The following is a 26,290-nucleotide window of genomic DNA, read 5'->3' on the forward strand; positions in this document are numbered from 1 at the left end:
TCCTCCAGTGAGATGGGGAGGATAGGTTAAAAAAAAAAAAAAAGGAAAAGAAAGAAAAAGGAAAAAAAAAAAAGAAAGGAAAAGAAAGAAAAAGAAATAAAAAGAAAGAAAAATACCCCTTAAATTTCTCAAATAATATATAAAAGCTATTAAACACTGAAAAGTCGCCAGGTCTACCACTGCATTTCATTAACAGAACAGTGCTTCTGAAAGGTACCCAGAAACAGGAAAACTTGATGGGCTGCTGAACACAAAATGCTGTGTTGCACATTCCCAGGTTATAATTTTGATAGGGAAGGATGCTAAGTTGTATTGGATAAAGAAGATAATGCTGAGGATGAACTTGAGGTCAAGCTCAGGTATACTGAGAGTCCATTTTAAAACCTTCTGTTATTTTAAGTGGTAGAGAAGGAGAAAGGACAGAGTTAAAGGAGAATTAATTATTTTAAAAGAAGGAAAAAGTAAAAATAAAATCCTTTTAAAAACTAAAAAAAAAAAAAAAAAAAAAAAACAACAAAAAAAACTTTAAAAATAAATCCAGCAGGAAAGAGGACATTTGGATAGATTGTTGGCAAGAGACCCAGGACAGAGCAAGAGGAAAGGTGGAGAATTCAAAGGGGAACTTTCTTAACATTCACTTGGAGCTCACTAAGTGGGAGGAGAAACAAATCAGTAATATCAGGACAGGAGCCATGCTAGCCTATATAAGCTGGTGGGACATTTTCTTTTTCCCTACTTTCCTTCTGGCCTAACCAGCAAACCTACGGCTCCTCCCAAGCTCGTCTGAGAGGTAAGAGCACTCTGTTCTTTCCTTTTAATGCACCCTGTTACTGACTTACCTGGGTCTTTCCTCTCCTCAAAACACCTGGCAAGCAGCATTTGAGCAGCCCTGCTGAAGGAGAGCAGCTGAGGCTCAGGAACAAGAATATGAGTTATCAAGGAGTTTCTAGCAGGGTGAGGATTTATTAGTACTGCATAGCCCAGGTGGACGAGCCTTGGAGGAAATAGACAAAAGAAATAAATTTTTAAAAGAAATAACCAGAACTCTTTAACATTTCTTTTTACTGCCTTTCCATCCTGCCAAATGAAAATGCCCAGATAGTAATAATACACAGCTGATGAGATAGTGTCTCTGTATTTCTCTGTCCCTGAGAGACAGGTCTCTGAAAACTGAATTGCGTGTGAGCTTAATGAATATTTGAATCTGAGGTGTAAGCTTTCTTTTGATTAATACTTTGAAATATATCTTCTATGGGAGAACCTGAGCTGTTTTCTTCCAGTGAGGGTCAAGTGCATTATAACCTGTTTCAAGGATTGTGCTTGTGCTTGCGTGTGTTCTTATGCCTAACACAATATTAATCCAGCTTTACTACACCCCTGGTAACATCACACGGGCTGTGCTGGAATTAGAGCTGCTGAGAGTCTGGCCCTTTCCTCCTATTGTGCTTGGATGCAGGAATTCCTCTAAAAACAGGCTGCTCACAGAGCTGGGCTGCCCGCAGACTTCACAGCAACAATTCGGAGAATGCAAGATACAATGGCCGCGATTGTGCGGTAGCAGGTCCTTGCACAAACAAATGCCTCACCATAAATTAAACCCTTGGAGAAACCTGGATTTTGGCAGGGAGAGAGGAAAATCCCAGAAAGAAGACAGAGCACTAGATAGCTTTGCTGCATTTCCACAGGTAAAAGCCCCGTGTCCAAGCTTGGAAGCGCCCCTTACCTGGAATATCAATCAGCCAAACTAAAGCTCTGTCCCTCTCCCAGCTGCGAGCACAACGCTGCTCTTACCATGCACAGCACAAAACCAACCTGTGGCCAGGCTTGTCTCCTCCTCAGCAGGTGGATAGAGGAGTGTTTGCAGGGCCAGGTGCTGCAGGAGGGCAGCCCCAGCTCCAGAAGGCATGACTGGGATGCTGTGGGTATGGCCTGGCAGGGAGGAAGTGCACACCAGTGGAAGGAAAATTGATTTAGGGAGACACGGGGTTGCATAACGTCAGCACTTTGCTACAGGACATTTATTAACTCTGAAAGGATGATTAGAAAAACACGGTAGATAAACATCTCGGCCCTGTGATGGTTTCACCTTCATAAAAGAGAAACATCTTCTGTGTTTTCTGCTTTGTTTCATGGGAAGCTCTCACTTCCCGTGAAAATGGTTTTTCAGTAGTTTCTCTGCACTTACAGCACGCTACAAACCACTTGCACTTACAGCATTGAGATCAAAAGTGCGTTCAGACTGGCTCTGCCTGGGTCCTGCTGCTGCTCCTGTATCTCACCAGTTACACACCAGTACTGGGAGTTTGCACTGCAGGGCTGGAGCACCTCTCGAGAGTTTATGTGAGACGAGGCAGTGTGCTCCAAGCTGCCTGTCTGAGAACAGAACTTAGTCTCTATTTTTTTTTTTTCGTTTTTCCCTGGACTAATAGAAATCAAGAATACAAAAATTACCAAACCTACCCCCCTGCAGAAGCCAAGCAGTCTGTTCCAGCAGAACACTCCTTTTGCAATTATTTCCATTTCCTTGCTTTGTGCACTAAGAAAAAATAACGCCTTCAGTGAAAACCTTGTGTTTGCATAACTTCAGCTGCAGGTCTTCAAAAGACCTGCTGCAGACCAGCACACATGAAATCCCCATCAGAACATGTACACTTCGGTCTGCATTATTATTCAGACATCATTGTGTTAAAATTCTCTGAGCATATCCACAATTCTGAGATAAAACACCTTTTGTATTCTCTCCTTTCCTAAATTCCTGCTATCACCTACCCCTGAAGCAAAATAATGTTAACAAATCAATAATCTGTGCATATATACGGCAGGTAGTGGTTTGTAAAATCACTAAAAATGCCTAAAAACGTTTATGGTGGTGTCAGTTTCCAAGTGTTTCACTACCTCTTTATGATCTTATTGGACAACTCAGTAGAAGTAGTGCAAGTCCTTCATACTTTGTGTTTGTGAACAGATGGGACAAGCCTCAGGGCTGTGCTGACACCAAAACCCCCTCAGACAGGATGCAGACCCCACACAGTGCCTGGGATGGGATTCAGGGAAGTCATGAAATCAGCGGGGCTGGATCTGGGTCTTTACTGTGTCATGAGGGCCCCATCCCAAACCAAAGGTTTCCTTGGCTACACCCACTTCCCACCTGGCTGCTCTGCAGGTGAGGAGGCTGTTCAATAATGGTTTCACTCTCCCTTAACATAAAAAATCACAGAATGGTTGGGGTTGGAAGGGGTCTTTAAGGCTCATCCAGTCCCACTCCCTGCTATGGGCAGGGATACCTTTCACTATCCCAGGTTGCTCCAAGACCTGTCTATCCTGGCCTTGAACACCTCCAGGGATCCAGGGGCAGCCACAGCTTCTCTGGGCAATGTTCTCATGGAACAATTTCTTCCTGACGTTTAATCTCACCCTGCCTTCTCTCAGCTTGCAGCCACTGCCCCTTGTCCTGTCACTCACCACAAGCTCGACTGGACAATGAAATTCCTGTGGTCCCTCTAGAGACACCCATGCCCAGCTCAAATGGGAGTGCCTGAGGGGTTGGAATAGTGAGCTTTAAGGGTCCCTTCCAGCACAAGGTACTCTATGATTCATTCTGACATAATGAACAGGAGGTGGGCAGCCCTGCAGGACAGAGGGTAACCAGGATCGCCCTGCAGCCTCTGTGGCTCGGAATGCTCCGGAACGCGCTGGGCAGGCACTGGGTGTGAAGCTGGAGGCAGCTTGGTGCCAGTGACTCACCAGGTCACCTGGTCTGCTTGCCGTGCCAGCTGCAGCGAGCTGGCTTCATTTCTGCCCCTGGAAAGGGCAGAGGAGCGCTGCCAGCTCACTGTTGCCTTTATATGGCAAAGCAATACATCCAATTTTTGGTGAATTCAGGCCCTCAGCCTCTTCCAATTTTTCATCTCCACTGTACAAGGGGAGTGGACAGTGACTGCAACACTTCACATGCACATTCCATCCCATCCTGCAGACCCCTGAGTGCAAACAGCCCCGCACCCAGCGTGCAGGGGAACACCCAGGGTCTCACGGCACTGCTCTGCACTGCAGCAGAAACTCATTTTACAGCCTGGCAACAGGGAAAGCCCAACCTGCATAAAGAGGGAGATCCTTTGAAAGGAAAATGTAAATGCACTTTCACCAAATGGAGAGCGTTTTATCTTGGCTGGAAATTTTGATTTAACTGAAAGTACATTCCGTTCACTTATTCCAGAATAAAGTATGAAAAAAGTGAAGGTTAATGAATTAACATAATAAGTTATAACAGACACAAAAAAGCCTTCCTTTATCAAGACACCATCCGTAGCACCACTTTTTCCTCCTCTTCTTTTCTTCCTTAGCCTTTTTTATTCCAGGTCCTTACCTTCATGTCCTACACAAAGCCAAACTCAATACTCTTCTGTATTTACTGGTCCTGCAATCAGCATCTCATATAGAACCTATCCTTTTATTATCTGAGCTCTTCCAGAAGGCAGAAAATGTCCATGTTTTATTTGTGCAAGTATTTACTGCTTCCTGAAATGTCACCACCATCCCTCCAGTACCACAGGAACAAGAAAATGGCCAGGATTAACCAATGGTGCATTGACCAGGCTTTCCCCTACACAGACTCAGAGCTGCTTAACCACACTGGAAGGGTCTGGAAGTGCAATGCCCAGGGGTGAAGCAGCTTAACTACTCAGCACCTGTATTTCTGAGCTATGGGTTCTCTCCCACCACTGTTTACCAGGCCTTTAATAAAGTTTTGAGAGAATCAAGAACTAACACAAGACCTATGTGCCTGTATCATCCTATTTAGACTATCAGCTCCCAATATAAATTCATTACTTCTTGCACAAGCTGGCACTCACCAGCAAGACCTGAAGCACCATTGATTCTATATTCACTCAACAACACACTTCGTCTGGTGTTTGCTTGATAATCACCAGGAATTAGTTCAGGAAACAGAGTATGCTCCAGAAACAGGGCTTTTTATTTATTTGGTGACTCTTACACAAACAATAAACTGGCTATAGGCACTGATTTTTACTGTTAGGTGTAAGGCTCTGATCCATGTGCCTGAACAATGCTGTCTAGGCTGTATGAGGTGCCAAAGGTTATTCCAGCAACCCCTTATGCAAAGGGTGTGTGTCCCAGAGGGGACCCCATCTCCCAGTCCTGCATCCCAAACACCTTATTTAGACCTAAACACCTTTGCTGGACCTATAACAGCATCCTATCTTATTTAAACTTTTTATAGCACCTGGTAAATTTAATAAGTGTATTTTCACTTATCTCCAAGGGTTTCTTACTACAGCTTCCAACATGCAGTCCCCAAAATTGTCTCAGCAGAGAAAAAAGCAACAGGACTAAGGCAGAGTGGAAAGCAAGAACTGTGAATTCTGGAATCAAACTCTTGAATCAATGCTGGGTACTTCTAAAGTTTGGTCAGGTTAAAGTGCAGTTCAAATGAGAAAAAGGAATGTATGAATGCATGTGAGTTATGGAATAAGACTCCATGGGCAACCTCAGGCTAAGCCTGTGCTCACGAGAAAGGCTGAACTGATCCCAGTAGGTGATTATAAAACTGAATTTAGGTGCCTATTATTGATGGCTGATGGATGAATTCAAACTGGAAGTATGGGTTAAGCAGCAGAGAAACTTAATAAATGAGAAATATTCTTATAACTGCGTGGAAGTCTGGGAGGACAGGGAATGCGAAGAGGGAATGTGCTCATGGACACAAAAGAATCAGGTGCTCAGAGCAAGGATTTTCCTCCTTCTGGTTCCAAAGTAACATGTGGTGAGCAGTAATGTGGCAAAGAGAATAAACAGGGATCAGAAAGAGACATTGTAATGAACTCTCTTTTTTTTCTTTTCCCTTGAATTTTACCGAAGGTTCAGAACGTCAACATGGAAAACTGTGTTGATGTCAAGATAGAAAGCAAGGGGGAAAGAATGCCAATGAAGCAGAATCCACTGAGCACGGGTGGGAAGAGTTTTTGCAGAGCTGTGGGTTACCTCACTGGAGACATGAAGGATTTTGGAACCTGGCTGAAAGGTAAACCTACTTCATCGTGACTAATGACAGCGGATTCCAAAAAAAAAGTACATCAAAGGAGTAATAACTAACTTCTTAGTGATGTGATTCAAGTTAGAGTAGTATAGAAACTCCCTCTACCCTGATTTATGTTTGTTTTGTAGGGGGAAAAAATCAGCTTTGTGCAGAGATCCACATAGTGCTTAAATCTTGGGGATGTCTGAGATGACATTTACCTCCCAGCATGCCATGTACAAAGTGAATTTAGTCCCACAGAACATAGTCCTGGATGGTTATTCTGTACTCTGCCATTCTTCTTAACACTCCATGTCCTTTCAGCTGAGCAGTTTCTGTCAAGCCTAATGCCACTGTGAAGTTAAATTACACATAGGTAGGTGTGTTTGGTCCCTGTAATAAATCAGCAGTGGGATACACACACGATTTGCCATCTGAGTCACAGACATCATAAATTAGCTGGTTCATATGAATCTGGTCCAGGGTAGTTTATAACACAGGGTTCTGGCAACCTCACTGTTCATCTCAGTTTTCCAGCTGTAAGCCTTCACTGTGGACCATAATAAATCCCTGTCAGGTTTTACAGTCTTGTTGATTCATTGCTTCAGCCGTGGTGCCAAGTCCCACTGCCAAAACTTTTCCTGAGTTTCAAAAATACACCCCAAATCAGTACCATCTGTAGACTTTAGGGGGCTTGTTTTATGACTGGATTTGATCTTTTCCAGACAAGCCCCTCGTGATCCAGCTCCTTGATTGGGTGCTGCGTGGGATATCCCAGGTGATGTTTGTTAACAACCCCCTCACTGGGCTGGTCATCCTGGCCGGGCTCCTGCTGCAGAACCCGTGGTGGACACTCACAGGATGTGTGGGAACACTGGTCTCAACTTTAACAGCGCTCATTCTGGGTCAGGACAGGTAAGTCCCTGCTTTTCCCCCTCAGGTGGCCACTTCAGTGCTGATTTATGTGTTAGATGTTTGGTGTGGATGAGGAGCCTGAATTTAGTGGGAGGTGTCCCTGCCCATGGCATAGGATTGGAACAAGGTGGTCTCTAAGGTTCTTTCCAACCCAAACATTTCTTTCTGTGATTGTGTGGCCCAGCCTTGGCTGGGCATGTGTCTGGCCTGGTAGGGCCAGAGAGATCTCCCAGCAGCTGCACCTGGCACAGGGGGACACTGGACAAACCTGCAGAAGTGGGGGTAGGTGCTGACCCAGGTGTGAAAAATCAAATTTCTGTGGATGAGTTCCAGCAGGTCATCCCCAAACAAAGCCACAGCTGGGTGGGGAGGGAGGGCTGATGCCAGCAAAGCATCCTTTGGGGAGAGGGCTTCAGGACAGCTGTTCCCTCCCCACAGATCAGCCATAGCAGCAGGGCTGTATGGATACAACGGGGTCCTGGTGGGATTGCTGATGGCTGTCTTCTCCGCTGATGGAGACTACAACTGGTGGCTCCTCCTGCCTGTGGCACTGGTGTCCATGACCTGGTAAGACAGATGGCTCCTCTGCTTCTCCTTCCACCCCTAGAGTCCCCACTCATGAATCTGAGCTGCTGGATTTCTATGCAGCCAGCAGTGGAAAGGCAACGCAACTAACACATATGTACTGTTAAATCGGTGCTGTTATTTACACTTTTAAACTCAGATGTAATCCAGAAACAAATAAAAATACCCACATAATCACAAATAATCCCAGTGGGGAAAACAAAAATCAGTGGCTGATCATGTGTAATTCAATGTTCTGAACGTGAGTCATATTGCTGCGATGCATCAATTCATTTCTGTTTCAAGAGGAACATTATTTTCACTATTTCCTACCATCATCAACCACAAGTGTTTCATCTATTTAAGTTGCCATATAAAAATGTCATGAAAATTTACTTCTCCAAGCACAGAAGTTGTTCAGTGGTCCCAAGACATGATGGTTGACACTAATCAAAACAAACAACTAGTAATATTTTACTCGTATATATGACACCATAATCCACTAGGTATTTGGCCAGCAAAAAATTTTGAAACCTGGTCTTTGACCCCAAAATGTCTAGCTGCAGATTGCTAAAACCACACGTGTAATTTGTCTGCCTGAATTTCATGTGGCGTTACAGTCACTTTGATGTCAGCTTTTACTGCTGATCCACAAGCTTGAGCAAGGGCACACAGCCTCATTCACAGTTCACTCAGACCCAACATGGGTATCACAGTCTCAGTCCAGCTCAGGTGCTAAAAATAAAAGGTAAGCACTGAGATTGAGCTGGAGAATAACTCCATTAAATCACTGGATTCTGTCTCCTTCACCAGATTCTTTACCAAATTCACCATACATAACACGACAGGAATCTGTACATTGATAATTGCCTTTGGAGGGGTAGCAAATTTATGGAGTGACCCTTTCTGTCTCTGATTTGATCAGAAAGATTGAGGAAACTAAAAAGACAGAAGGAGGAGAAGGTTGTTTTGGTTTGGTTTGGTTTTTTTGTTTGTTTAAATAGACTAAATTTGCTGCAGCTGGGTTTATAGTTGGATGTGGTTCTGGTGTGATTTTTGCCCGTCTGACAAGTTTAATTTTGCTCTTCTTTCAGCCCTATTTTCACCAGTGCTTTAAGTGCAGTTTTCTCTAAGTGGGATCTGCCTGTTCTCACGTTGCCCTTCAACTTGGCCCTGATCCTCTACCTGGCTGCTTCAGGACCACACAACCTCTTCTTCCCCACGACTGTGATTCGTCCTGCAATGGCAACACCGAACATCACCTGGGCAGATGCTGAAATCACAATGGTAGGGTGTCTTAAGGGTATCAGTCCCCCTCATTTGCAATTAAAAACACTACAGAAACGTATTATCTTCCTTTATAAATTCCTATGGATTGGGTTGGATGGGGCCTTAAATGACGATCCAGTGCCACCCCCTGCCATGGGCAGGGACATCTCCCACCATCCCAGGCTGCTCCCAGCCCCATCCAGCCTGGCCTGGGGCACTGCCAGGGATCCAGGGGCAGCCACAGCTGCTCTGGGCACCCTGGGCCAGGGCCTGCCCACCCTCCCAGCCAGCAATTCCTAATTCCCAATCTGCCAAAATCTGTGCCTGCCCTCTGGCAGTGGGAGCCATTGCCTGGCTGCTGTCCCTGCCTGCCTTGTCCCCAGGGGCTGTGCAGCTCTCCTGGAGCCCCTGCAGGCCCTGGCAGGGGCTCTGAGGTGTCCCTGGAGCTTCTCTGGTGCAGCTGAGCAGCCCCAGCTGTGCCAGGCTGGCTCCAGAGCAGAGGGGCTCCAGCCCTGGCAGCAGCTCCGTGGCCTCCTCTGCACTGGCTCCAATAGGTCCACCTCCTTTTTTGCTGCTTTATGGCCTGGCAGTACAAAATTTGATTTATAAGAAAACTATTATCCAAAATATAAGGGTTTACTCTAGGAATGTACATTTTTTGATAGCTTGAAAAGGAGAATCCTTTCATGTGTAGTTGGATCCAGTTGTATAGATTGTAGTCTTCAAATACTCTCCTGAATCTAATTACCCATTTCTATTTCTATGCATATACTGATCATCTCCCCATTGCTAAGGTTGTGCTGAGAATTCCAGTTAACTCACTGGGTAATTTTTAATTTTTCAGGTACAGGCCGTTTATAAAATGGCATCTTTCTGATTAGACCATGAGCAAGCAGATATTACTGTGTTGGAATGGTTAAAAATTTGGGTGCAGGCACACATTCACGGATTTTTAATTTATATTCAAATGACACCTTTCCAAAGGAACATTTTATTCTCCTGGACTACACCATAAATAATACACATACCAGAGTAACTATTTTCTCCTAAGGCTCAGCTGACTATTTTAAGGGGTTCCCATTGAGTGTTTAAGAAAAGTAAGTTAATTGACACTAAACAGAAACCCACAAGTGACATTTCACGAAGAACATTTACCATGGCACATAGTTTTATGGGGACTGTATACAAAAAGTGCCTCAAAACCATCTCTAAGCTGTGACCAAGCTGGGCTCTGTTCCACCAGCCCAGCAAGTCTTGCTCATATTCCTAGTGGATCCCAACCATCTCCTAAGTTCACTCCCGTGGCCCCTATGGATATGCAAAAATCAGCAGATGCAAAGAGGATGATTAAACCCTTTCACAAAATCTTTACCTTTCATCTTAGAGCAAAAACCTGGCAGAGGAGCTCAGGGCAAGGGAACAAGCCATGAGTCATTTTCATGGAAGGGGAAACCCTGTGGAAATGCCCTGCTGTCTCCTGAGACCTGTCCAAATATTCCAATTAAAAAGAAAGACTGCATCCAACAAATGCCAAACGTGAGCCTGGCCAAGAAAAATAGGTTTAAAAAAAAAAAAAAAAAGGTTACAAAGCTGATAACAAATTGTCTTGTCTGGTTTGTTAATTTCTACAGCTCCTGCAATCCATCCCAGTCGGCGTGGGCCAGGTTTATGGTTGTGACAACCCCTGGACTGGGGGAATTTTCCTGATTGGTTTATTTATCTCCTCTCCACTCATTTGTGTCCACACAGTGATCGGCTCAGCAGTGGGGATGCTGGCAGGTAATGGTTTGGCTTGTGCCACAGATTTATATAAAAGCACGCAGACTAAAACAGGAACTACAATAACTGGAGCAATTAAAGTCACAAGTATTTCATCCAGTGGAGAATGGCTAATTGGAAACAAAATGTACTCAAACTTCTGCTTTAAGAATTCTTTTGATTCACTTCCCCATTCTCTTACCTTGTTTTATGAGGGTGGAAACCTTCAGAACAAAAAAGTGTCTGTTGTGCTGAGATTAATTTTTATCACAAAATGCTTAATTTTTTTTTTTGGGTGTATCCTGGTGGGTTTAGGGGCAGATCAATGAAAGTCATAGCCATCAGCCTGAACGTGCAGGCCTCAGGGATTCATTTAGGTTCACACGTAGGCTCATTCACTCATGTGTGTTCTGCTGAAATTAAATCACCAAAACCAGCTCAGCAGCACCAGGAAAATTCTGCCATGATTCCCTTTTAGACCCTAGCAACACGACTACAAACAGCCCCATGTACAAGTGCTGGCCAGAACCTTTGAAAATCTGGATTCATGCCACTTCTCCCCTGCTTTCATCCCTCTGGCCAAGGAATGACACATTTCTCTGGCTTTGTTTTCCAGGGCTGAGCTTAGCAACGCCGTTCAGCCAAATCTACTCGGGGCTGTGGGGCTACAACAGCTCCCTGTCGTGCGCTGCCATCGGGGGCATGTTCCTGGCTCTCACCTGGCAGACACACCTCCTGGCCATGGCCTGTGGTAGGTACCCAGCAGGGTTTCACCTCTCCTTGAAGTGAGACAGGGTGAGCAGAGACCTCTCCTCACAGCAGAGATGGGCTGGAGCCAGATGGGCACCCCAGGCAGGCAGATGGGTGTAGGTGAGGCTGACGAGTGGCGGGGCTGGGTGTTGGAGCCACGGCTTCCACGCACTCTGTGCTTTCATTTTTGGCCAAGAGCTGTGTTTAAAGAAAGAGCTGTGGTCGGTGGGCACGTGTTAACTGAGGTCTTTGAAATCAAATCAGCTTTGTTTTGAGTCATTAGTTGTGTTTGCCCGCTCGTTGCTGGATGAATCATGGGTGGGTTTTTTTTCCAGCCACAGATACTGGCTCAAATTCCTTCTTTGAAGAGGGACATGCCTAATCTTTGAGAAGAGTGGGGCTCTGCTCTAGTTAGACAGTGCACATTCCCCATTCTCTTGAAATGGATCAAAGGCATGAGCTGGGCAACACAGCAGGGTTGAAGAATTATTTATAAGGCAATTCCATATGAAATTTCAATATCAGAGCGAGCTGGGAGTGAAACTATTGCTCATTCAGTGCTCATATATGAGAGATTTAGCTCTGAATGTCATTGACCCACCTTCAAGCCCTGGAGGCAGGACAGATGAGAGTAGAAGGGTTATTTTCCTATTTAACCCCATCCATCAAGCTACATGCTTTCCATGTCAGAGCATTTTTCAAAAGCCCATTATACCATTGCACATTTTTCATCACTCCAGGTTTGTTTGTTTGTTTGTGTGTTTGTTTGTTTGTTTTGCCCCTTCCATAAACTCCAGGTTGGAGGGGACACAGGGAGGGGTTTAGCAGGGTTGTGCCCAGACAGGGTCATAATAATTGGTTGAGCTCCCCAAGGCAGAAGGAGAGATGTTTGTCATTGCTGTTCTACCCCATGAGCAGCTGAACTCACCAGCAACTGCCTTTCCTCTCCACAGCCCTCTTCAGTGCCTACCTGGGAGCAGCAGTGACCCACATGCTCTCTGTGGTAAGTAGTGTGTCAGCTAAGGGCTGATTTCCCTGGCTTGTCAGACAAAACACCAAGATGTGGAGAAAAACTCAGCCAAAGGCAGAAATGGTCTGGGACAGGGGTTACTGTCTGCCTAGGGGGTTGGTGTGATTCCCACTGGAACAGGTGATTTGGAATTATCCCTTGCCACTTTCCATCCTCGGAATTTTCATGAACTTCCATAGCTCAGCTCCAGACACTTGTGAGATCACATAATCAGGAATGGTTTGGGTTGGAAGGCACCTTAAAACTCATCAAGTTCCACTCCCTGCCATGGGCAGGGACACCTTCCACTGTCCCAGGGTGCTCCAAGCCCCATCTACCCTTGGATACTTCCAGGAATGAGGCAGCCACAGCTTCTCTGGACACCCTGTGCCAGGGCCTGCCCACCCTCACAGGGAAGAATTTCTTCCCCATACCCAATCTAACCCTGCCCTCTGTCAGAGGAAATGCCTCTTATCCTGTCTAGGTCCTTCCCCAAAGTGCCTCTCCAGCTCTCCTGGACCTGCTTTAGGCACTGCCAGGCTGCTAGAATATCTCCCCTCTTTAGGATATTTACTTCATGCCTGAAGCAATTGGAAAAAAGGCCCTGCACATGCTAAAGAGACATTAAATTTGGGTTAACTTCTTTTCTCATTTGCCAAAAGTCAGTCAGTACCACAGCCCAGGGAAGAGCTGAATGTTTCTGGTATCTGCTCTCCTGTCTCTTTGTCACCCTCTCCTACCTCATGTACACCCAAGAAACCTTCCCCATGGCAGATGAGGCAGCCCTCTCACTAGAGCTGGCAGATGTTTCAGGCTGATGCACAATGTCAAGACATCATAAGGAAACCCAGCCCCCTAAGGAAAGACTCAAAGCAAAACTGAGTCTAGACTTCCTCCAGAAACCTTGCTCCAAGGTGGCTGGCTGTGGGTGTCAGTCTAATAAAAGAAAGACACACAGTAAATGGGTGGTTTCCTGTTCTTCTTTGCAGTTTGGGGTGCCATCTGGAACCTGGCCCTTTTGCTTGTCTGCCCTGACCTTCCTGCTAATGACCACGAACCACTCTGGGATCTGCAGGCTGCCACTCTCCAAAGTCACCTACCCAGAAGCCAACAGAGCTTATTACCTGATGATGAAGAAACATGAGAAGTCCTGCTGTGAGGCATAGAGACCCAAGATGAGAGAAACTCAGCTCATTTTAAGGCAAAAGCACGAGGTGTTTGCCCAACAGACTGTGATTTGTGTGCTACAATGTCCAACACCACTTCTGCATGGAGAGACTTTTCCCACCACATCTGTTTGTTCTATTCAGGAGATCTCTATTAGGTAGGACTGGGCTGTGCTGGAAGAACCATTTCCCACTATCAACCTGTTATGATTGTAAAGCACACATGTCTGAAAAGACACTTGAATTATAAGCAATGGGAAAATTACTTTCAAGCTGAAAAGAAAATCTCTCTGTGAAATTGAAGACGCCGAAATCAGACGAAAGAAATAAAGAGCATCTTTCAGCATATGAGGGGACTTCAAATTAATGGCTAAACATCTCATGACAGCAATAGGAGGCATCCCAGAGAGTTTCATTGTAGCAGAGAAATGGAATAAAGAGCACTCCTTGCCAAGTAGAAAATAGGTTGTGAAGAATTCTACCTGGAGGACCTCTCAAACCCCATGGAGGGCGATGTTTATTAGCAATCAGCAAACATAAAATAGACATGATTTCTGTGATTTTTGTGTTAATCTCATGATTTCTTTTAGTACTTGAACTTGGTGATGGGTTAGCAAAGGAGGGGGCAGCAAGAAAGTCATTGCTGTCCCTTTCCTATGCAATAAAAGGGCTCTGTGCAGTCGGTGCACAAATAGAACTAATTTGAGCTGATTTTCTGGACTCCTCTCCCTACACTGTCCCACTCAGCCCAGGAACATCAAACAGCAAAATGTGGCACTGTCCCAGCCTGCTGCTGAAGCTCAGGAGGCTCGTGGGGACCATGTGGCTCTGCAGAGCTCCCTGACAGGAGGGGACATCCAGGGACAGCTCCAAGGGAACAGGACAGGAGGAGAGGGAATGGCCTCAAACTGTGCCAGGGGAGGTTTAAATTGGATTGGATTACAGGGGATAATATTGGATTGGATTATTTGGGATGAATTGGATTGGATTATTGGGGATAATATCTTTGTAGAAATAGTTATCAAGCCTAGGAAGAGGCTGTTTGGGGCAGCATCGGTGTCCCCATCCTGGGAGGGTTTTGAGGCCTTGTGGGGGTGGCACTTGGGGACATGGGTCAGGGGTGGCCTTTGCAGTGACTCTGTGGTCCTGTGAAGCTGCTGCTCTGCCTTTCTCTCTGCCCCACGGTGGGAAGGGCACATTTGAGATCAGAGCAGAGCTCTGCAGGGCACCAGCCAGGTGCCACCTGTGCCCAGGCTCCCCGGGCGTGCAGGGAGGGAAGAGGGGAGCTGTCCCTGCACCCAGCAGCGTGGATCACCCCAACAGGCATCAACCTCCCTGCCTGCCTCACTGACATGCTCTGTCTCATGTTGAAGCTCATATCTTCACCAAAAATATCCCCTGTGATCAGGTCCTTCAGCTGACAGGAGCCTACATGCATTAACATCACACCAGGAAAAGCAAACCAAAACCTGTTTTCCTTGTAGCAGATAAAATAAAATCTAACATGATTTCTGAGTTTGGGAAGGGGGGGAAAAAACCAAACCATGTATTTTTGCAAGCATCACAAAGGCCTGAGTGTAAAATATTTGTGATGAACTGTTGGCAGTATCTTCTGGTGAAGTTTTAGGTTTTCAGATGTTCAACAGTATTTCTGTATGACTGACACTCACTTGTAAAATGTAGCATTTCCATGATTCACTTAATAAATATTTACATAATGTTCTGTGGAGTCAATTTCTAGAACAAGCATTCATATTTTTTTGAGTTTGCTATAAGTTCCTCTCTCTTTATTATCATTAAGTTTTTCCAAACATAGGTTACCTCTTAAACAAGTAGTGTAGAAGACACTGGAAAATAAAATTTTTAAATCAGTGTGTGGGGGATACACGGGAAACTTTTAAATTCTGCTCTTTGTCCTTATCACAGAATCATAGAATCACAAAATTCTTTGGGTCAAAGGGTCCTTGTTCCACTCCCTATGCCAAGGGAAGCGACACCTTCCATTATCCCAGGTTGCTCAGGCCCCATCCAGCCTGGCCTTGGGCACTTCCAGGGGTCCAGGGGCAGCCACAGCTGCTCTGGGAAATTGATGCCAGGGCCTGCCCACCCTCCCAGCCAGGAATTTCTTCCCAATATCCCATCCATCCCTGCCCTCTGGCAGTGTAAACCCATTCCCCCTCTCCTGCCACCCGAGACAGCCAAAATCCTCCTCCAGCTCTCCTGGAGCCAGTTCAGGCACTTAAAGGAGCTTTAAGTGCTCCTCAGAGCCTTTTTCAGGATGAACAGCCCCAGCTCTCTCAGTCCTTTGGCATTTTGCACTCCTTGGGCATCAAACCTCCTTAAACCCGCAAGTGCAAAGCCTGGCTCTGTACAGGAGGCACAATCAGCCCAAGGGACAGCACTGGGTCAGCAGAGCTACAGAAATCTCCTCCAGACCAGGCAGGGCTTCATTCCTAGGGGAGAGGCTGGACAGGCCCCAGATGGGACTAGATGAGGTCAGGTTTTTTCCTAGAATATTCCTGGAGCAGGCACAGAGGGCCATGGAGATGCCCTGGGGTTTGGAGCTCCTCTGCTTTGGAGCCAGGCTGGGAGAGCTGGAGGTGCTCACCTGGAGAAGAGAAGGCGCTGGGGAGATCTTTTTGTAGCCTCTCAGCACTTTAAGATCTCTTTAAGAAAAATGTGAACAAACTTTTTATCAGCACCCGTTGCAATGGGAAAAGGATTGATGGTTTTAAACTAAAAAAGGATTGATTGTGACCAGATAAAAAGAAGGAATTTTTCATGGGTGAGGTGGTGAGGCACTGGCTCACTGCCCAGAGATATGGTAGATGCCCCATCCCTGGAAAAGTCAAGGTCCAGCTGGGCAGGTCTCTGAGCCACTTGGTGCAGTGGGAGATGTCCCTGCCCATTGCAGGGGGCTGGGCTGATGACATTCAGGTGTCCAACACAACCCAAACCATTCTCTGGTTCTGTGATTTATAAACTGTAGTGCAAAAGGGTATTTTAATGCCTGAACTGAGACCTCCCCACCCAGGACCACAAGTGCCCCAGAGAGGCAAACCAACAGAGGCTTCTTTCACCCTTCTGTCAAAATATGCACTTGAGCAAGAGAACAGAGTTTATGTCCAGTGTAAATCAGCAGATTTCCTCTGACTGGTGCTATTCCAGCCTGCTGTTGCTGAGCAACAGGGACATTTTGGCAGTACGATAAAGAAATCATACACACAGAACCGAAAAACAACAAAAGATGAAGGCTATGTCCCAGCAATTTAGAAAGATTTTGCACATCATTCAGAATTAACTCTACATTTTACACTATACAGCGAATTTATTCTGCCCATCACCAGTCAGGAAATAACAGCTATTTGGAAATTTGACATGTAAGTCAGTCAGAACATGCATATTATGTTTTTTCCCATTATCGTTCAAAGCACTGTATTTGCTAACAGGACTAATTTATCTTATTACTGAAACTGGGTTTTTTGGCTGTTTGGGGTTTTTTTTGGGGGGGGGGGGGTTGGGGTTTTTGGGGGTTTTTTTGGTTTTTTTTTGCTTTTGCTTTTGGGGTTTTTTTTCCTTTACATCAAATAAATACTATTCACATCACCCCTCTTTTTCACGCATTCTCTTTTCAGTGTTGTTTCTGATACACAGGTGATGCCAGACTTATAAGAAACACACAGAGCAGAAATTTTGGGGTACTTTCCTGGACTACCTTCCTCCCAGTGCCAGCAGAGATGCCATTGTGTTTACAGTTCTGAAAAGAAATACATATATAAATAAAATAAGTAAATGCTATTAAAAGTAATTCATGGGGGAGAAATTAGTAAAAACAGATTAAAAAAAAAACACACACAAAAACTAAAATAAATAAATAAATAAATAAATAAAATTTATATAAATAAATAAAAGCCTAAAAATTAATAAATAAATAAGAAAAGTAAAGTTTTAAAAACCCCTAACCACTGGGAAACATCTGCTGGGAGTCACATTTTATCCAAAAGTCTCACTCAAAAGAACTGCCTGACTGCCACTTCCTAAGCTGCTCTCATTGATGATGTCTGATGTGCCTAATTCTCCCCTAAGACTCCCAGTTTGATGTCAAGTGCTCAAATCTGGGGAAATGCAACAATGCAATGTCCTTTATCTGATCCTCCAGGATTGCTACAGGTTCTGTTTGGTTTTACTGGGCTGCACATGAAATATAAACAGTATAAAGAATGCTGGTGTTGATAATTATCTAATCTTTTGAATCTTGACACTAAGTGAGGATGAATTGACACAGAATTTGGCCATAGCTGGGCATAATTCACCTGCTAAGAAAGATGCTACCCACGAGGAAGCAGGACTGTGCATTGAAAAGATTATTCTTGATCATTGCTTGATTGTTTCCCTCTCCCTCATTCACTGCATGACAGGTGAATTGTTAGGCACAAATTAACACCTCTCTGAAGTTTCTCTTTGTCTTGCCATGGGAAACTGCCTTCAGGTAGTAAGGCCTGCTTTGTCACCAGCAGCTGAGCTTTTTCCAGATTTGGAATGAGATGAGGAAACTCTACAAATCTCAAAGCAAATACACCTACATGACTTGGGGCCCTCACTCTCCACATTTTCAGAGGCACAGATAGACCATGGCAATTAATTTCACATATATTGAAACAGAAATTGCTTAAACAGGAGTTGGAGGCCTTAATATTTCAGGGATGTGGGTCAGAAGGATCATTTTAGGTCCCCAAAGGTGATTTACTTGCAAAGGGGCTGAGAAAGTTAAATTACTTACCTTGAGGCTGAGGCCCCCTGACTTGCTATTACATTGCAGTGCATAGCAGAATCATAGAACAGAATCACAGAATGGTTAAGGATGGAAAATATCATCAAGTTCCCCCCAGCACTGCCAAGGCCACCACTGGCCCATGTCCCCAAATTCCACATCCACACAGCTTTAAATCCCTCCAGAGACGGGGTCTCCACCATTGCAGGACCACCCAGGGCTAGACAACCCTTTCAGTGAAGAAATTTTTCCTTAATATTCAATCTAAACCTCTCCTGGTACATCTTGAGGCTGTTTCCTCAAACCAAAATTTTTTTTATAAGCCTCATAATCTTCATCATTTAAGTTGGAATATATCTCTAAGATCACTGGCATGAGGATTTCCCCCAACAAATTTAAACTCTCAGAAGGGAGCAACAAAATCAATCCTGTGAACAGACAGAAGCACCTGTGAGGGAAAATACAGCCCAGTTGCACTTGGAACACTGGAGCAATTGTTTTTATTTTCAGAACCAGTGATGTCATCAAGAGCAATTTTTTGAGTAAAATAAAAGTACATATGTGCAGTTGCAAAAATGGAAGTTCAAACGCAAACAGTTTTTTAGAAAGTGTAATTTTTTTTCCTTTTACTGCTAATGAAAATATATAGATTAGAAGAAAATGGATAGAAGCTATGGTCTTAAGAAACTGACTAACTACAAATCCCTTCACTTTAGATTAAACATTCGTGGATTGGTCATCAGTTTAATCGGATAAGGCTGGGATCAGTGGGAGGTTAAGGATCAGATTTGCTAATGAGAACACTTCGAGAAATAATTCTAGGAAAAGCGTGCCCCTGGAATGGTGCACTGGGAAGGAAAGGAAAGAATTTTTTCAAGTGGAATTTTCCAGCAAACAGTCCTGGTGCCTCAGTCACAAAGCAGCTACAAAATTCATTGTAATATATCATTTTGGTGGGGGAAGAGTGTGACACTGTAGGAAAGTGCAAATCCAGAAGAGGCCACGGAGCTGCTGCCAGGGCTGGAGCCCCTCTGCTCTGGAGCCAGCCTGGCACAGCTGGGGCTGCTCAGCTGCACCAGAGAAGCTCCAGGGACACCTCAGAGCCCCTGCCAGGGCCTCCAGGGGCTCCAGGAGAGCTGCACAGCCCCTGGGGACAAGGCAGGCAGGGACAGCACCCAGGCAATGGCTCCCAGGGCCAGAGGGCAGGGACAGATTTTGGCCCATTGGGAATTGGGAATTGCTGGCTGGGAGGGTGGGCAGGCCCTGGCCCAGGGTGCCCAGAGCAGCCGTGGCTGCCCTAACCTGAGGATCCAGGATGGTCTCTCCCAATGGATTCAATCCAGCATAACCCAACACATCACTTATCTCCAACTCACCCTTACCTGAACTGTGTGGATGACTCCGCCCTGCCCACACACAAAATACCTTAAAACACAAACTCTCCCTCCCCAGAGAGAGAAATGCCACTCAGCAGCAGACGTCCTGTGGTGGTGGCTCAGCAGCCAGAGGCAGCTCTGTGCAGCTTTTCTGCCAGGCACATGAGCAGTGAGCAAGCTTGCTACACAAACTAAACAGTTTTGTCCACAGACCAAACAAATCCCCTGCGGGACACTGAATTTCTGTTCTTTGCCCCAAGATACACCTCCCGGTTTTGTCTGTCCCATCGTGAATGGCTCTTTGTGCCATCACTCCTTTTTCCATTTCCCCAATCCTGTTTGCTCACAGTGCGCTGGTCGTGGTGCACAGGGTCACCAACCCCTCTGGGAAAAAGTCTGACTTTTCCACACCTCTAAATATTACAAATCCACTAATCCTTGACATTTTTTATCCACAGCACCTCCAGTTTCTACCAGAGCTTATTCAGTGTCTCCTTGCAACCCCATTCCTTCACTGTCCATCTGCAGTCATCCATGAGCAGGGCCCTCACTGGAGCTCACCCCAGCCCAGCTGCCCTCAGCAGTTTCTTGGAAAGTACATGCCATCCATTTCTCTCCTGGAAAAAAAACCCTAAAGACACAGAATTCCATTTCTATGGGATGGAGAATAATAAATATGTATTATTATCACTATTATTATTATTGTTGTTGTTGTTGTTATTAATATAATATAACATAATATAACATAATATAACATAATATAACATAATATAACATAATATAACATAATATAATATAACATAATGTAATATAATATAATATAATATAATATAATATAATATAATTAATATAATATACATGTAACCTGACAAAAGACTCCACAGCTCCAGCAACTTACTCCATCCAGGTGCAGGATCAACACCAAAGATCTGCAACAAAACCATCACTGAGGCATTCAGAAAGGGCAGATTATGTGCAATTTGACCACCTTTCAATTTCACAATAGAGAAGACACTTTTAGATTACATTTAACTAGAAAATACAAAAAAAAATTTAACTGGAAAATTAAAAAAAATTTAAAAAAAATTTAAAAATCCACCAGATTCAAGAAAGAAAGGATGCACACAACAGTGCAACAAAAGACCAAAACATAATGAGGTTTAAATAAGAGAGCACAAGATTACAAACATGAGTGATACAGCTTTGGGATTAATTTGCCATGTTATAGTTTTTCTATTTTACTAAGACAAGGGTGAATGCTGATTCAGGGCAGAGAGGGGAGACAGAATAGTTTTGAAAGGGCAAATTACCCTAAAAAAACAAAATGTTTGACATGGCTTCAAATTGTGCCAGGGGAGGTTTAGCCTGGATATTGTGAAAATTTTCTTCACAGAAAAGATGGTCAGGCACTGGAAGAGGGCAGTGGTGGCATCTACATCCCTGGAAGTGTTCAACAGGCATGTGGCACCTGGGGACATGGCTGAGTGCTGAATTCAGTGCTAATTCAGGTTAAAGGCTGAACTCCATGATGTCAGAGGTCTTTTCCAACCTTAACGAGCCAATGATTTTATGTTGTGAGCTGCAAGTCCTGCTGGGGAATAGGAGCAGAAAAGGAGATGTGTGCTTATCCCTGAGGGTTTACAGATGCACTGAAAAGCAGCAAAGAGGTGTCACAGAAATCAGTGACATCTAACATCTAATGTCCTGCTCCACACACAGGCTGAGTGAGACTGGGACATCCAGGCTTCACCCACTGAATATCTAAGGCTTTTTTCATTATCACAGAGGAGTTCATTTTTTCATATTTTGTCTGCAATGGAAATTCCAGAACAACATTCTCCCCCTGACTCATACCTGCTGAAAGCAGAACTTGTCTCTCATCCTCAGCAAAAGAGGAATTACACACAAGGGACGCAATCTGCACAGCTCCAGCCTAAACTCACTTGAGACTTTTTGGGATGGTCCTTCACAGCAAATCAAGCCATCCAACAGGTCCTTCCCAGTGCTAGAAATCTCAGCTGTAAGCACATCCCTGCCTGCCAGGGTGGGAATTCTGCAGGGTGCCCACCAGGCTTGCACACTCCATCCAGGCAAAACCAGTGCCACCCTCCAAGCTGGAGCACGTGGCAGGCCAGGGGATTTGGGAGCCCAAGCAGCTGAGGAGGAATGTCCACAGGAATGCCATGCAGGAAAGTCACATTGTCCACACAACAATGCCTCTCCCAGAGTAGCCTGCTAACTTGTGTGCTGCAGGTTCAGGTAATAAATCCAGGGAGGCAACAGAAGCCCCATTTGTGATGTGACTGATAATCATGCCAGCAATTTTTGCACATTCCTTTGTTCCATTTTCCTTCCAAAGAATGATGGCTGTTTGTAAGACTTGAAGAAGTGTGTGATTTTGAGATGAAGCTGTGAGAAAGCAAGAGAAGGAAAGCACCCAAGCAGCCTGGCTTAGACACGTGGGGCTGCTCCAGTGCTCCTCATGAACACATAACCAGATTTTCCACTGGTCACAGGAGGGCTAACCACAAACCAGGACTGGAGAAGACAGCTGCCTACAGGCATGTTACGAGATTTAAGTTCTCCTGGGAACTTATCCAAAAGCATTCAGAAGATAACTCGGAATTGTTTATATACTCAGAGAAAAGGGGCAAAACCCTGACTATTCAAAATAACTGAACCTGACAGACAAATGAGTGATTGTACCTCAGAGGATGTGCATGTCTGCTCTTCCTCTCATTGCTAAATCATGGGCTAATCTTTCCACAGTGTGAATATCTGTAACAAAACAATGCTCTTTGTCTACAAGAAATTGGCTCTGTTTCATCAACATGGGCTTAATCAGAAATTCCCTCTATGACAATACTGGCCCAGGGTGCCCAGAGCAGCTGTGGCTGCCCCTGGATCCCTGGCAGTGTCCAAGGCCAGTTTGGACGGGGCTTGGAGCAGCCTGGGACAGTGAAAGGTGTCCCTGCCCATGGCAAGGGGTGGAATGGGAAGAGGTTTAAAGGTTCTTTCTAAACCAAACTTTTTTTGATGCTATGACCTGCATTCCACTCCTTCCAAGCCTGCCTGTGGACGGCCTTAGTCACCCCAACAGAAAGAGAAACCTCCTTTCCACCTTACATGCTGAGAACTACAACATGGGCAATCCAGGGCCACGTGTTTTTAACCCTTTGCACGCTTAAGGACACACTACAAACATGGCAGGGTGAATTTCAAACACCCCAGGGTCAGCCCAGCTCCAGCCCTGTGGATTGTGGAAATCCCAGAAAGAGTTTGCCTCCAGGGCCTGCAGAGCCTCTCAGTTAGCTGCCCCAGGTCTCTGAGGATGTCACATGAGAAGCAGAGCTCTGTGAGAGCAAAGCCAGCCTGCCCTGGCTGCCAAGAAGTGCCATTAATGCTCTCTCCATCCATCATGTCCACTCCCAACCAGCACAGTCCCTTCACCACCTGCTCTGCCTGATCCCAGCTTTAGTCTACCAGTGTTTTATCTGCCCTGCAACCTGACCAAATGCCATTGTGCTGACGCCCTGGCTCCATCCCATCCCTCTGTGCTTTAAGGCAGTCTCTCCACAAAGGTCACAATCCATAAAGGGGGCTCAGGGCCGGAGAGAAGATAAATGACTGTAGGGAAATGGCAGGCAGCAATCTCTGCTGGGGCAGCACCCAGGGAATGCCTGGAGCTGTGCCAGGGAAGTTTAAGTTGGATATCAGGAAAGGCTCTTCCACAGAGGGTGCTGGCACTGCCCAGATCCCCAGGGAATGGGCACAGCCCCGAGGCTGCCAGAGTTCCAGGAGGGTTTGGACAATGCTCTCATTGTGGGTGGGATTGTTGGGGTGTCTGTACAGCGCTGTGAGCTCCATCATCCTGTGGGTCCTTGCCAGCACAGGATATTCTATAAAATATCCTCATGCAAGGGTCCCTCCTGCCCTCAGCTCCGTGGCGCTGCTGTTCCCTGACACTGCAGCATGTAGCATGCTGCAGTGGCCCAGGCCCACCTGCACCAGGCCCAGGCTGCCCCTCTCCTCCATCCCCCACTCCCACCACAATTCCTCAGCTTCCCTCACCCTGCCAGCCCTGTGTCAAGCATCTTCCCTCCTCTGGAGAAGCTTCCCATTCCAATCCTGCCTGGACAGGAACACTGAGCTCCCAGCAAGGCCCTGCCAGTGAGCCGGACGTGCACACGGGACTGTGGGCGGGGAGCACCGAGGAATGTAAATTATCGATTGTGTGCTCCAACCCGCATGAGGGAGGGCTGATATGAACAATGCACTCCCCATAGCACCTCTCCTCCACTTTATCAGCCCCTGATCTTAATCCCAGGAGTCAATGCCGCCATCAATCACTGTTAATGAGAGCGAGCTCCCCTAGGCAGGGGCCTTATCTCACTCTGCATCTCCAGAGCCACATGAGGTTATGTCACTCTTGCAATTAAGTAAAGGTTACGCTGGCCTGAAAGGGTTAGCACCGGCTTTTTTGGGAACGCTTCTGGGCTATCAGAGATCAGAGGAAGCAAAAGTAAAAAAGGAAAGTTGTCTTCAAACTGAAAGAGAGTGGGTTTAGGTTAGATATTAGGAAAAAATTCTCCCTTGTGAGGGTGGTGAGGTACTGACACAGGGTGCCCAGTGAAGCTGCAGCCATCCATCCCTGGAAGTGTCCAAGGCCAGGCTGGACAGGGTTTGAAACAACCTAAGATAGTGAAAGGTGTCCCTGTCCATGGCAGGGAGGTTGAAAATAGGTGATCTTTAAGGTCCCTTCTAACCCAACCCATTCTATGATTCTACACATTCCTTTACATGCTACAATTCAAGTTACTTCCATTTTTGGTACTTTCTGATCCAGCAGACTAACAGCACAGAAACAGCAGGGTTTGGACACTTTCACATATTTTGCCACCTATTGCCACTAAATGTTCCATTCTCTATCAGAAATGTTTTCTGTGGAGGTTAGGCTAAAGAGTAAACACACGGGCAGCAACCCTGATTCTGTGATTCTGCATTTCTGTGATTTTGATTTAGCAAATCCTCTGTAAACCCTGCTGCCTGCATCAGTCAGAAATCCCCACCCACTGAGAAAACCAAACTGTAAGAACAGCCCCAGTGAAAGTTAAACTGCAGGAAAAGCCCACCACCAAACTGCTTTCTGGGGAACCCCTGCCACAGGGCAAAAAATACTCCTTCTCTTGGCTCTGCCAGGGGCAGAGCCCTCCATCAGGGCAAGGGAAGTTGCTGCCTTCATCTCTCTCATCTAATTCCTGTCCCAGCTAGAAAGGAGCTGATCTTGCACTGAGAGGCTCTGCCAAGAATTCAAGTCAAGGTCTCCTGTTCCAAGAGCAGTTCAGAACTGCTTGCTCCTCACCCAGGTCATGTGCTACCTACAGAAATTATTTGTTGTGGTCTCCTTAAAGGCACAAGTATCTACAATGCCATTAAAACGTTCTTGCCTCTGCCTATAACTCAGCTGCAGATTTAACTGCAGCACAGACAATCCTGGGACAATCAGGTCAAGGCTGTCAGTGAATGTTGCCTCTGGACACAGCTGGTGGGGAAGAGGGATCACTCAGCCCAGCCTCGTTTATTATCTCAACAGCTTGGCTCCAGAGCTGCAGCTCTGCCCCCACACTGGCCCAGTGCAGGGGCTCTGGGAGCTGTGGTAACTCAGCACCCAGCTCAAATCCAAGGTTTGGAATTCAGTTCAGGAGAAAATGGGTGAAAACCCTCTATGACATTCTAGAAATTACATAGCAGAACAGATTAACCAACACAGTGGTATCCTCTGGTCTTTATTAATTTCAGACTCATGCTGGCCATATTTAAGAGTAGAGGTCATAGTGGGGTACCCTTGCAAGGTGAGAAACCTGTAGATGACGCTGACAGATGCTGAGGAGCAGTCAAAGCACTTCTGGAGCCACACAGCAACAGTGTGAGAAATTCAGCTGAAATTTGCCAGCAAAGGGAAATGGCTAAACAGTCTAGGTTTAACCACTAAGCTTCCCCCCACCCAAGAAAAACACACACACACACACAAAAAAAAAAAAAAAAAAAAAAAAGCCAACCAAAAAAATACCAAAAAAAAAACCACCAAAAAAAAAACAAAAAAAACCCCAAACACCACACCCAACAAAAAACTCCACAAACAAACAAAAACCATTACAGCATTATGGTTAAACTTTGCAGAGCTATCAGGGCTTAGGAAGGACAAAAGGACAAAAGGATGGAACATTTCTCAGAGAAGATGCCACAATAAATGCCACTCCAAAGGGCACAGGATCTCAGGTGGATGTGGGTGGGTGAGTGACAACAGGAGGTGCAGAGTTATTCTCCAGAGGCACATACTAGAGAGGTGCCACATTCATTACCACAGATCTCATTCTGAGTGCTTTTGAATCTGTTTGGAGCCTGTGAAGTGAGGCAGCAAAGCTCAGATCGTGGATCAGACCCAGCCCTTCTCTGGCCAAGAGGGTTCTGTCAAGGGAAAGTTCAGGATGTGCTTCAGATATTGTGTGGCTTGGTGGGAAAAACCAGCCCACAGCTTCCCAAAGGAGAGCAGCTCCCATCCCAGAGAAGGGCTATGAAATGTACAACTAGGGGAGCATAAGTCTCTTAAATCACCAGCTGTGCCCATTCAGCAGGGAGAGACAGAGCACATGAATAAATCCCCAAAGGCTCGCT

General features: G+C 45.6%; 1 protein-coding gene across 1 annotated transcript; it reads left to right on the forward strand.

Annotated features, from left to right (window-relative positions):
* Nucleotides 1-706: 706 nt before the first annotated feature.
* Nucleotides 707-14,160, forward strand: LOC128941511 (urea transporter 2-like). The gene is made up of 9 exons (XM_054283330.1): nucleotides 707-790; nucleotides 5,881-6,043; nucleotides 6,763-6,952; nucleotides 7,391-7,519; nucleotides 8,611-8,803; nucleotides 10,417-10,564; nucleotides 11,160-11,294; nucleotides 12,247-12,296; nucleotides 13,292-14,160. Exons 2-9 carry the CDS (start codon nucleotides 5,896-5,898, stop codon nucleotides 13,466-13,468), a joined length of 1,170 nt encoding a protein of 389 aa, XP_054139305.1. The 5' UTR covers nucleotides 707-790; nucleotides 5,881-5,895; the 3' UTR covers nucleotides 13,469-14,160.
* The last annotated feature ends 12,130 nt before the right edge of the window (nucleotides 14,161-26,290 follow it).

This window comes from Melozone crissalis, unplaced genomic scaffold, assembly GCF_028551555.1.
Source record: "Melozone crissalis strain CALT ecotype California unplaced genomic scaffold, PUWL_Pcris_2 ptg000036l_1, whole genome shotgun sequence".
Classification (NCBI taxonomy): Eukaryota; Metazoa; Chordata; class Aves; order Passeriformes; family Passerellidae; genus Melozone; species Melozone crissalis.

What these genes read in the sequence shown, in the direction of transcription:
- LOC128941511 (XM_054283330.1), top strand. Translation starts at nt 5,896, where the DNA reads ATGGAAAACTGTGTTGATGTCAAGATAGAAAGCAAGGGGGAAAGAATG. An exon ending in AGCAGTGGGGATGCTGGCAG is followed by an intron (nt 10,565 to 11,159) that starts GTAATGGTTTGG and finishes TTTGTTTTCCAG; the next exon opens with GGCTGAGCTTAGCAACGCCG. An exon ending in TGACCCACATGCTCTCTGTG is followed by an intron (nt 12,297 to 13,291) that starts GTAAGTAGTGTG and finishes TCTTCTTTGCAG; the next exon opens with TTTGGGGTGCCATCTGGAAC.